At 40.3% G+C, this 13,350-nt stretch overlaps 1 protein-coding gene across 2 annotated transcripts in view; it reads left to right on the top strand.

Annotated features, from left to right (window-relative positions):
• Window positions 1-13,350, top strand: part of cntnap2a (contactin associated protein 2a) — a 1,898,214-nt gene that overhangs the window by 565,156 nt on the left and 1,319,708 nt on the right. For both annotated transcript variants that reach the window (XM_063044005.1, XM_063044006.1), the window contains exon 2: window positions 6,692-6,802. In XM_063044005.1, coding sequence (XP_062900075.1) covers window positions 6,692-6,802 — 111 coding nt within the window. The remainder of the gene's footprint in view (window positions 1-6,691; window positions 6,803-13,350) is intronic.

The raw sequence follows: 13,350 nt of genomic DNA, 5'->3' as shown, positions 1-13,350 counted from the left end.
CCTGTCAATCAGAATCAGGTTTATTATCACCGGTATGTGATGTGAAATTTGTTAACTTAGCAGCAGCAGTTTAATGTAATACATAATCTAGCAGAGAGAGAGAAAAAAACAAATAAAATAAAACATAATAATAAATAAACATGTAAATCAATTACGTATATTGAATAGATTTTTCAAAATGTGCAAAAACAGAAATACTGTATATTAAAAAAGTGAGGTAGTGTCCAAGGGTTCAATGTCAATTTAGGAATCAGATGGCAGAGGGGAAGAAGCTGTTCCTGAATCACTGAGTGTGTGCCTTCAGGCTTCTGTACCTCCTACCTGATGGTAGCAGTGAGAAAAGGGCATCCCCTGGGTGCTGAAGGTACTTAATAGTGGACGCTGCCTTTCTGAGACATTGCTACCTGAAGATGTCCTGGGTACTTTATAGGCTAGTACCCAAGATGGAGCTGACTAGATTTACAACCTTCTGCAGCTTCTTTTGGTCCTGTGCAATAGCCCCTCCATACCAGACAGTGATGCAGCCTGTCAGAATGCTCTCCATGGTACAACTATAGAAGTTTTTGAGTGTATTTGTTGACATGCCAAATCTCTTCAAACTCCTAATGAAGTATAGCCGCTGTCTTGCCTTCTTTATAACTACATCGCTATGTTGGGACCAGGTTAGATCCTCAGAGATATTGACACCCAGGAACTTGAAACTACTTACTCTCTCCACTTCTGATCCCTCTATGAGGATTGGTATGTGCTCCTTCATCTTAACCTTCCTGCTCTTTTGTCTTCCTGATTTTGAGTGCCAGGTTGTTGCTGTGGCAGCTCTCCACTGGTTGGCATATCTCACTCCTGTATGCCCTCTCATCACCATCTGAGATTCTACCAACAATGATTGTATTGTCAGCAAATTTGTAGATGATATTTGAGCTATGCCTAGCCACACAGTTATGTGTATACTGAGAGTAGAGCAGTGGGCTAAGCACACACCCCTAAGGTGTGTCAGTGTTGATCATCAGCGAGGAGGATATGTTATCACCAATCTGCAAAGACTGTGGTCTTCTGGTTAGGAAGTTGAGGATCCAATTGCAGAGGGAGGTACAGAGGCCCAGGTTCTGTAACTTCTCAATCAGGATTGTGGGAATGATGGTATTAAATACTGAGCTATAGTCGATGAATAGCATCCTGACATGGGTGTTTGTGTTGTCCAGGTGGTCTAAAGTAGTGTGGAGAGCTATTGAGATTGCATCTGCCATTGACCTATTGTGGCGATAGGCAAATTGCAATGGGTCCAGGTCCTTGCTGAGGCAGGATTTCAGTTTAGTCATAACCAACCTCTCAAAGCATTTCATCACGGTCGATGTGAGTGCTCCCGGGTGATAGTCATTAAGGCCGCCCACATTATTCTTCTTAGGTACTGGTATAATGGTTACCTTTTTGAAGCAAGTAGGAACTTCTGCTCGTAGCAGTGAGAAGTTGAAAGTGTCCTTGAATACTCTCGCTAGTTGGTTGGCACAGGTTTTCAGAGACTTACCAGGTACTCCATCGGGACCTTCTGCCTTACGAAGGTTCACTCTCTTTAAGGACAGTCTAACATCGGCCTCTGAGACAGAGATCACAGGGTCATCAGGTGCAGCAGAGATCTTCACAGCTGTAGTTGTGTTCTCTCTTTCAAAGCGTGCATAGAAGGCATTGATTTCATCTGGTAGTGAAACATCGTTGCCATTCATACTCCTTCTACCATAGGCCACGAACTTATCAATCACCCCTGGTACATCATCTGCTGAAGGCTATATCTGTGGCATTCAAGTCCGGCAACCTAGGCCTGCACCAGAAAACAAAGTATGATTTGTGGAGGGCTACCTCAAGGGCGAAGAGACAATTTCAAATGAGGTTGGAGGCAATATCAGATGCACAGCAACTCTGGCAGGGTTTCGCTTTGTAGGAAGTAATGTCTTGCAAACCCTGCCAGAGTTGCTGTGCATCTGCTCTCAGGATGAGGCTTTTCATTCTAGGACGAGGGAGATGTCCTCCTTTTTTAAAGAAAGGGGCTTCCCTTCCTCCACTACCAACTCTGCTCTCAAACGCATCTCCCCCATTTCATGTACATCTGCTCTCACTCCATCCTCCTGCCACCCCACTAGGAATAGGGTTCCCCTGGTCCTCACCTACCACTCCACCAGCCTCCGGGTCCAACATATTATTCTCCGTAACTTCCGCCACCTCCAACGGGATCCCACCACTAAGCACATCTTTCCCTCCCCCCCCCTCTCTGCATTCCGCAGGGATCACTCCCTACGCAACTCCCTTGTCCATTCGTCACCCCCATCCCTTCCCACTGATCTCCCTCCTGGCACTTATCCGTGTAAGTGGAACAAGTGCTACACATGCCCTTACACTTCCTCCCTTACCACCATTCAGGGCCCCAAACAGTCCTTCCAGGTGAGGCAACACTTCACCTGTGAGTCGGCTGGGGTGATATACTGTGTCTGGTGCTCCCAATGTGGCCTTTTATATATTGGCGAGACCCGACGCAGACTGGGAGACCGCTTTGCTGAACACCTACGCTCTGTCCGCCAGAGAAAGCAGGATCTCCCAGTGGCCACACATTTTAATTCCACATCCCATTCCCATTCTGACATGTCTATCCACGGCCTCCTCTACTGTAAAGATGAAGCCATACTCAGGTTGGAGGAACAACACCTTATATTCCGTCTGGGTAGCCTCCAACCTGATGGCATGAACATCGACTTCTCTAACTTCCGCTAATGCCCCACCTCCCCCTCATACCCCATCTGTTACTTATTTTTATACACACATTCTTTCTCTCACTCTCCTTTTTCTCCCTCTGTCCCTCTGAATATACCCCTTGCCCATCCTCTGGGTCCCCCCCCACCGTCTTTCTTCCCGGACCTCCTGTCCCATGATCCTCTCGTATCCCTTTTGCCTATCACCTGTCCAGCTCTTGGCTCCATCCCTCCCCTTCCTGTCTTCTCCTGTCATTTTGGATCTCCCCCTCCCCCTCCAACTTTCAAATCCCTTACTTACTCTTCCTTCAGTTATTCCTGACGAAGGGTCTTGGCCTGAAACGTCGACTGCACCTCTTCCTAGAGATGCTGCCTGGCCTGCTGCGTTCACCAGCAACTTTGATGTGTGTAACTCATCTCCTTCTGCCTTAGGCCACGAACTTATCAATCACCCCTGCTGTGGACCACCTGGAGGTCCAAGGCGTTCTCGTTATATGCACGTAGGGAGGTGGGGAGGGTCAGTAGCTTTAAATCGCTTGGTGTCAAAAACTCGATGATTTTTCTTAGAACTAGCACAAAAGTATCACCACAAAGAAAACACGAGAGCACCTTTATTTTCTTAGAAGTTTGCATCGATCCAAAATGTCACCAAAACCTTTGACAATCTTCTCTTGATGCACAATGGAGAGCATCAGACCTAGTTGCATCACAGCCTGGCATGAACAGGAGCAGAAAAGACTGTAGAAAGTGGTGGAAGCATTCCTACCGTTGAGCACATTGCTATGAACCAGCAGCAACAGATATGAAACTGGGGCAAGTTTATAAGCAAACCACGAGATTTATTAACCTCTGCTTAAAACATCGAAAAGTAAACGAACGACTAACTTAACCGGAAGTTAACAGTTAGGCGACTATATTGAACAGTCGAACTTATAATCTGTTCTTAACAAGTTCTCATCCAAGCAAAGATTTAAACTGGTAAACTCAAAAGTCCATGTGATTTATACAGTCATTAAGGAGAGACTTCCCCAAAACAATTCCTTCGAATTAGTGACGAATCTGCCGATCACAGCCAACAGATGCCTTTTCCGAAGAAATCACAAAGAAGTAAAGGAACTGACCTTTTGACTGGAGGGAGGTCACTGCACAAACCTTCCCAACCTTGCAGGGGTTTCACTCAGATGTGCATGCCACCATTCGCGAACAAAGATTCGAAAGATCGATCATTCCCAAGACACTGAACGACATTAACTTTACCCAATCCTTTGAACTCGGAAAACTCAGATAATGCCTTCACTCTCCGGTACTGGACTGTAAGGGAAAAATAAGCGTGCAACAAACAAAACCAGTGGTGTCTCCAAACATCCGACCGGCAACAACAACATTGCACAAAAATAAAAATGAGAACTGGGTCACAGTGGCGGGCTTTGCTTAAATACCGTTTGTAACATGCCATCACGTGACATAACGTCACCCCACGGTCATGAGACAATTACATCATGCCCACGGGGTATGTAACAACATTTACGTGGAACACTGCCTCAAGAAAGCAGCATCCATCATAAAATACCCCTACCATCCAGGTCATGGACTATTCTTGCTACTACCAATGAGCAAGAGGTAAAGCAGCCTTAGGCTCCACACAATCAGGTTAGGCAACACACAAAATGCTGAAGGGACTCAGCAGGTCAGGCAGCATCTATGGAAAAAGAGTAAACAGTCGATATTTCGGGCCAAGACCCTTCATCAGAAAGTCCTGAAGGAGAGTCTCAGACCGAAACTTCAACTGTTTAGTCTTTTCCATAATTGCAGCCTGGCCTGCTGAGTGCCTTTAGCATTTTGTGTGTGTTGCTTGGATTTCTTGAATATGCAGATTTTCCCTTGCTTGTTCAGCAACAGTTATTAGCCTACAACCATCAGGGTCCTGAATTGATGTGGATAACTTCATTCACACAATTTTGAACTGATCCTGTGACCTACAAACTCACTTTCAATGATCATGTTCGCAGTATTATTTTTATTTGTCTTCCTTTGCACATTGGTGTTTCCCAGTCTTTGTCAGTTCATGTATAGTTTTTTTTGTAATATTCCACTGTATTTATTTTTACTTCCCATAAATGCATGCAAGAAAATGAATCTCAAGGTAGTAAGTGGCAGCATATATGTTCTTTGGATAGTAAATTTGCTTTGAACTTGTATTATAGAATGTAAGAATTTTTGAGCTAAAAATAATAAAATCATCTTAAATCACCAAATCAGTTTTCTTTGAACTTCCCGTTGAATGTTTTATTTGAAGAGTGTCTTTTTAATTGATGTTTTTGTATAATTGACCATAAGTTGAGTTTATATTGGAATTCTAGGTTACATTATGCACGAAGAGAATGCGCATATTTTGTTGATTGATTAGAGTAGGAAGTCAGTAAAGTCTGATTTTATTACACCAGACTTTATATAGTAATTACTGTACATCTTTTTATGAGCTTCAGCAATGATGTTCTTTGTAAAATGTGGGTTATTATACAATACCAACATATATAGTGTGTGGCTGATACAACCATTTGTATTAACGTGCTACCAGGATGTATTTCAAAGTGATTCATGTAGAAGTAAAGCATGTTACTTTTATAACATTGATTTGAATTATTTAGCATTTCTAAAAAGTAGCTTTTTCTACCATCTCTGCTCCTGTTTCAATCCTCACCAGCTGTTGTCTTCAAAAAAAAACTCTTTTCTGTAGCTTTTTATTTATTCAACCATCCTAGACTGAAACATTAAACAGATCCTAAGTTCTCCCCGGAAACTATATTTGAAATAAATATTAATGGAATAACATCAGCAGCACACCTCATGGTGAGTTTCCTTAGTCAGGATATTTTGTTGACTTTACGTCAGCATTTTTTGTATCATAGGATATTTGGAACCCAAGTGAATGAAAGTCTTTTGCTTTAACCAAAATTATTTACTAACTATGGTAGAAATAGCAAAACAAGTCAGTAAAAGGAGTTGAATTAGGGAGTCTTCAAGAAAGATTATGATTAGATGCAAGAGATTAAGAAAGTTGGGAAAATTAAACACTATCTTTTAAATGTAAAATATGACATTTTAAAATATATAATAACAATTTACTGCGGGAATCATTTAATAGTTGTGTGATGAGTGAGTGAAGAGTTCTATTAATAGTTTTTCATTTCCAGCCAGCTTGTAACTGTTTTAATTTTTTTGAAGAATTTTTACAATAATCTGAACACTTTCACGTGTTCTGATTGAGGTATCCAGCACAAAATTCTCGAACTCATTTATCAAAGATATCTCCTAGCTATTAATTCCATCAGAAAAGGATAAAGGAAATGTTCCAGATAATTACACTCACTTACAAATTAAAATAGAGTAACTTCAGTGTTGAGTTGAAGAAGTGTGTTCATTTATTTTACTGAATTTGAAATGTTTTTCATCAGGATCGGGTAGAGTTTAGATGTACTGTACATTCAAATGATAATCTTCAATACTGGAACACTCAGCTCTCGTTGGACCATGTTGCCTCCTGGTTAGGTTGCCATCTTTTTGGATTACTTTGTAAGGTTTGTAATGTTGTAATCACATTGAGTGACATTTGAACTTGTTAAAACTTCATTAATCTGGCACATGGCTATCTAGAGATGTTAAAAAGAAATTTCTAAATTGGTTTGGCACCTGGTTCACTGGGTTCTCACTCCTTGCTCCGTCTGGCACACCAGGACCTCCAATCCTGCACTTCCTCTTATACAAAACGAAATAAATGTCTGAGGGGATATCCGGAAAATCTGCCAGTCCAATACCAGCACAACCAAAATCCTGAAGATACAGTACCAGATAAATAGAGTTTAACATTATTTGCTTTACAATGTGGGGAAATCCATATTTTACTGCTTTCATTTAACTTTATAAAATGTAAATAATTTTCTTTCTGTTAACAGAGAAATGCGATGAGCCACTGATTAGGGCACTCCCCCACTCTTCCTTCAGAAGTTCATCCGTGATGTCAGGCAGTTACGTACCTGGCTATGCAAAACTAAATAAGAGAGGAGGTAAGGGTTTCTGAAATACTGTCATCAGCTTTTTATTCTCAAATAATTGCTTTTATTATATAATGTTCTTACTACTTTGTTGAAAGTTTTAAATGGATTGCATAACAATTTACTAATCATGTATTTGAGCTTTGTGGAAGGAACTGTCACATTGCACAACTTAAGATTAATGGCCAGAAGACAGGTCAGAAACAGAACAAAAAACATAACCATTTATTCGGCACGTCTTGATATGAAAGAAGCTTGTGGTGGGTGAGTAAATTCAGAACAAGTGCACAGATATCAAGGATGCTTGGTTGTTACTCACAAGGCATATTGAGAAAATAATGAGGTAGAATTTCAGTTCTCTAGAACTAAACTAAGTTTACTAAAGTGGTGTAACTGGACTATTTATCAAAATCAGCTGAAGAAGACTACAGTAGTTAAAAGTATTGGAATAAATAGTTTGTCCTGAAGCAAATTTAAGAATTTGGGAAGGTAAAGTGTATCAGCAGTTGTAAAATTGAAATTCAGCTTGGACTTTGCCATAAGAGAAATAATATTGAGATTGATCATGATGCCTAATCTTGGGACTCAGTAAGTAATAGCAGAATGTAGCAGGATAATTTTTTTCACCAGAGAGTTTTACAAGAAATGGAAAATTATTGGGCTCTCAACTGGTTTCATTATCTTAAGGAATGGAATATTTATTTTAAAAATCTCAGCCGTGTCTCCTTTTGAGGTCTGCCATCATATTCTGGGACAGGGCCACACCAGTGCACCACAAAGACATAGAAAACTCTATTGTTCTTCACTGTCTGAATCCAAATTTAGTAGAGCCAGAACTTGGAATGTCCAAACTTAGCAAGCGTTTGAAGATTGTCGAATAGGATGGGTGATGAGCAGGTAGTGAATTACCATGCATTATTGAGTGAGAAATTAAAGCATTACTTAGAAAGGATTTAATTATTTGAAATTGAAGACTATAACAGGAAACAAGAATAAATCCAGCACGTTATATTACATTGCGTATCTCTAGACCCAGGATTAAGCTTGTTAGAATGAATAATCGTCTTCTATGCTGTAATGTGCTAATGCAATTGGAAGCTTTTCAAAAGCAGACTGATGAAGGATTGATGACAACCTTGATAAATTGTAATTATAACTGAAAAGTAAAACATTGCAGATGATAAGAAATAAAAACAGAGGATGGTGGAAGTACTTGGGTGATCAGGTAGAATCTGTGATGTAGGAAGTGGAGATAATGTTTCAGATTGATGCTATTTCATAAATTGTAGTTTGGGGCTTATTTTGACAGGGTGTTAGCCAAGTTAAAAGGACTAAGATTTGAGGCAAATCAGGAGAGTGGTTATGATGCTTGGCTTTGACCTTGAATATTTGAAGATGAATGTAATTTTTTGAGGTATTTTGTGGTGTCTATGTTGATGAATATGAATCCACAGATGAAGTTCAGAATAAGCCAGAGCTGATATACAGACGTGCCAGGAAATGTCCAAATGATTACTGCACCTCAGTATTCTCAAAACACTGGTTTCTTTTTGAAGACTAGGTTTTGAATGACAATGGACATGTTATCAATAAATCATTAGCAAACTGAGTCTTTCTATTTATGCTTCTGCTTAATTAAATGTATAGTAATCAAATCTGACTAATAGGCTTAGCCTGGAATTAATGAATTAACAGTGTTGGTATTCAACAATATGCTCTGATTACCCCATTTGGGGTCTGTTGCATCACATTTTAAGGAAAAGATACCACTTTTTTCAAAGACATGGAAGTCATTACTTCAGAAAGGCCAGATCTGCTTCTGGAGATTATGTCATTATTACTGCTGGAAGAAATAAAAAATGGTAGCTGTTTCATTGTTTTGACATAAAGAATTCATAATAGTTCATAATTTCAATAAAACAGTTATGCAGGGAATATTCAGAACATAAATGAAAACTGTAATCATAAATGAAACATCAGAAGTGAGAAGTAATTGAGCAGAAATAATGTCATAAAGTTATATAGAAATAGGCCCTTTGATTCTTTGAATCCACACCAACAATCAAGCACCCAGTTATACTACTGCCACACTAATTCCATTTTAGTCCCCCTACATTGCCATCAATTTCTCTCTCTCACTCCATTAAGGCAAGTTTACATTGGTTAACAAGCCTTAACAAATGAACATCCTTGGGAGGTGGGTGAGGGGGGTGGGGTGGGGGGAACCCCCAGTGGAAACCCATGTGATCGCAGGGAGAAGGTTCAAATTCCGCACAAGAAAGCACCTGTGAAACTCTGCTTATTTTCCAACATATGCTGCCTGATCTGCTGAATGTTTCTTGCATGTTAATTTTATATTTCAAATCTTGAGCATACACAGTATTTCACTTTTGTATGAACTTGTTAGATAAAAGGAACACGCAGCATATATAAAGAAAGAGCATGACTTTTTCTTCTGAGGAGCACAGACTGAACAGAAACAGCAGAAGAGGTTCTGACAAAGGGCACGGTTAGAAAGTAGATATGGGAACGAGGGAGAAAAGTAAACAGTCAAACTCACATTTACCAGTACAACACCAGAATATAAAAAGGAAGAGGATGTGAGCAAAGTCATGAAATAGCAGTGTTTTGTATTGAAACTCCAGGTGACCCCATCTTGAGGGTCAGGAACGCAGCAGCTGATGCATCTTTTTAATAAATTCGCACCTGGCAGGTGTAATACCAAGGTTGCGAGCAGAGATTCAGCTGGCTCGGTGTTTCAGACTCCCATCAGACGCAATAGCTGAAATTTTTAGAAGAATGATGAACTTGAGTAAATCAAGATATTATTACATCACGTCTGCTGCGAAGTGAAGAGTAAAGGGAGCAGATTTGTATTCTAGTTGGGTGGAATCGTTTATTTCACTGATAGAAATGGAAGGTTCATAATAGCAAAAATAGTTGCAATAAAGAAAAGTAGTAAAGAGGAGATTGATTGAGAATAACCTGTTTTACAGCCACAGCAGAACATTCATGCTTTTAATTTAGCTATGTTTGTAGCTTATTCTCAAGTTTGTTTGTTTGGTAATGGTGGGATTGTTATGCAGCTGTGGCTCATTCAGAAAAGAAGCATTGTGGTGATGATAGATGTATAAAAGTCTATAGCGATCAGAGTGAAGAGTTGGTCATCCTGCTGCAGAGAACAATTGAAGGACAGTGACTTTACCTCTTACTGAAGAAAATCCTCCATTCAAAGCAGGTACAGCAGCTGAACAAAGAGGAGCTGACAAGTGTGGCAAGGCAGCCATCACCGCTCTTGTAACTTCCGCTATTAAGAGGCAGAAATCTGCCTTGAAAGTTAGAAAACAGATGTAGATAACGATCAGAGACAAAGGGAACTCTGACATTCATTTTCTCTTGGTTTCCTCTCTAACATGGATACTGTATTCCTTTTTCTTCCTGCCATCCCATTCTATGCATTATAACTTAACCCATCTCCAATGAAAGGATGTCAAATTGAAACACTGACACTAATCTGCTGAGTATTTCTCACAGATTCATTTCTGGGTATTGTTTCTCCTTGAACTTAGCTTGGATATATGCACCGTATAACTGATACACTCATAAAGATTAAAAGTTAGCTTTATTTGTTAATATATACATTGAGATATACAGTGAAATGTACTGTTTTGTGTTAACGGTCAATACATCGTGAAGATGTGCTAGGTACTTCTGATGGTAACATATCATGTCCTCAGGTTTCTAACCCTAACCTGTACATCTGTTGGAATGTGGGAGGAAACTGCAGCACCCAGAGGAAACACGCAGGGGGAATGTTCAAAACTCATTATAGACAGCAGCGGGAATTGAAACCCGATCTTCCAGTTGCTGGCGTTGTAAAGCATTATGCTAACTGCTACGCTTCGGTACCACCTCCCCCACCTATACAACTGCTTCTCCAACTTGCATCAAGTTGGAGATCTCTGGCTGCACAGGAGTGTTATTTAATTAGCTATCACCACAAGCCATATAGTGAACAGCAAAACCGTACAGTAAGTTGCAGTTGTTGGAACTACTCTGCAAGTCAGGTTGAAACAAACAGTAAAATGAAAAGCTGTTTAATCAAAATAAAATAAATCAAAATTGGTTGTGGGCAACATATTCAAGTACACAGAAAAAAGATGAGAGTCAAGAACTAAAGTTCAAAGTAAATTTATTATCAAAGTATATATATGTCACCATACACTTGCTGTAGCCTGGGGAAAAATACACACGCAGGACAACAAATACTTTTTGGGTCTAATTCCTTTATCTGTTTTAGATGTTTTAATGCAGAAAGTGGGTATCTAAATAAAAACAACAAAATGAATTTTAAAAAAACACAGTTCCCACTGTTACAATCTCAGCTTAATTTCAGACCACGCCCTTGTTATGAATGCAGTATGAAAATAACTAAAACAAAATACAAAGCCAATATGGTAGTGGCAATTCTAAAAAGAACAATACAAACAACATTAGGATCCCACCAACCCTGTACCTTATACACAACATCAAAAATATGAATAAATACATCTCATCTTAACTCAGAGATATACTCACATTGGCACACGTGTGCTTAACTTCCAGTCACACTAACTTCCAGTTAGACCTTGAAAGGAGTTCTCCTCGCTCATGCTACATGAACAGAGATTAACACATTCACATTACTCTGTTACACTCACATTCAGTCAATGAAACAATAAAGAAAGACAAAAATAATCTTTACAGTATATTGCCTTAGAGTTTAAATTACTAAAAAGTCTATCCTATTAGGCCAATAAAGAAATTTGCACAACCACGCTATTCCAGTGCTGATCAATTTACTCGCGAAAATCTAAAGCATCCACATTTAAAACATGTCAAATTACCAATACTCTAGATTTGCAAACAAGTATAAACAAATTTACATGGACATTATCAAATATTATTCACCTTTCCTCACCAAACCTGGGAAAAGTACGTGAACCTTGTTCTCTCCAGAACATGGCAAATCTTCATTCTACTCCACCCGTGCAAAATGACGTCACCGTTTTCTCTTAAAGGCACAGGCAGCCACTTTAGTATTACCAAGGTGATTACATAAATGCACATTAACAATAAGAAGTGATATTCAATGGTCACCTGGCTACATACTATTCTGAGACTCATTTTCTTGTGAGCATTCACAATAAATAGAAAGAAACACAATGGAATCAATGAAAAACCATACACGACAGAGACGGACAAATAACTGATGTGAAAAGACGACAAACTGTGCAAATGCAAAAAGAAAAGAAAAATAAATAATAAATAAATCAGCAATAAATATCAACAACATGTTTTGTAGAGTCCTTAATAGGTTGTGGAATCTGTTCAGTGTTGGGGTAATTAAAGTTATCTCCCTGGTTCAAGAGCCTGATGGTTGAGGAGTATTAACTGTTCCAAACCTGGTGGTGTGGGACTCAAGGTTCCTGTACCTCTTTCCTGATGACAGCAGCAAAAAGAGGGCCTGGCCTGGATGGCGGGTGTCCTTGATGATGGATGCTGCTATCCTGCAGCAACATTCTTTATGGATCTGCTCAGTAGTAGGGAGAGCTTCACCTGTGATGGACTGGGCTGTATCCACTATTTTTTGTAGCCGTTTTCTATTCAAGGGCACTGGTATTTCCATACTAGGCCGCGATGCAACCAGTCAGTATGCTATCCACTGTGCATCTATAGAAGTTTGTCAAAGTGTTAGATGACATGCCGTATCTCCAGAAACTTCAAGAAAATAAGTATGTACTGTGGCTTCTGTGTTGTGGCAGTTACATGCTGGACTCCGAACAGATCCTCTGAAATGCTGAGGGATTTGAAGTTGCTGACCCTTCCCATCTCTGTTCCCCTGATGAGGACCTTCAGTTTCCTCCCCTGTGGTCAATAATCTGCTCTTTGGTCTTGCTGACATTGAGTGAGAGGTTGTTGTTGTGATACCACTCAGCCAGATTCTGTCATGGTCCGGATCGGGGTCTCTTTAAATTTACTTTGTTTATGTTACAATCTGGACCGTTGACTCCCTGTTTCCCTTTGGTTCCCTGTTTTCCCGTGTCCCTCGGCTTTGGTGATTAGAGGCAATTTACTCTCGGCTGAACCGGTAGTTTATAGTCTCCAGCTTTCAGCTGTTTGGCGCTAGAGCGTTTCCAAAGTCACCCAAGGTATGGCATGCCAATGTCATCTGGCCGGAGCAAGCCTAGTCTCTGCCTGAAGCGAGTGCCGGTAATTTGCCTTTCCTCACCAGAGCAACCCTGTCAAGTTACCTCGCCAAAGCGAGCCTGCAAAGTTTCCTCACCGAGGTGGGTCCGTCAGGTAACCCGCCGGAGGGAATCAAGAACCGCTGTCTACTGTTCCTGGGCTGAGCCGAGAGCTCGCCACTACCCGGAGGCTCCAAGCAAAGTCCTGGCTCCGGTGGCATCCAAGTACCAAGTCAAGTCCTGGTCCTGGCGGTCTGTGATTCCTATCCTACCCCCCTGTCTGAATCCCTTCTCTGCCCCTCTCACCTCTAGTCCTCGTCTGCACTTCGCTCT

This window comes from Mobula hypostoma, chromosome 3 (assembly GCF_963921235.1).
Source record: "Mobula hypostoma chromosome 3, sMobHyp1.1, whole genome shotgun sequence".
In the NCBI taxonomy this organism is placed as follows: domain Eukaryota; kingdom Metazoa; phylum Chordata; class Chondrichthyes; order Myliobatiformes; family Myliobatidae; genus Mobula; species Mobula hypostoma.
Note: the sequence above shows the minus strand (reverse complement) of the source record. Positions and strands in the feature narration are given on the sequence as shown.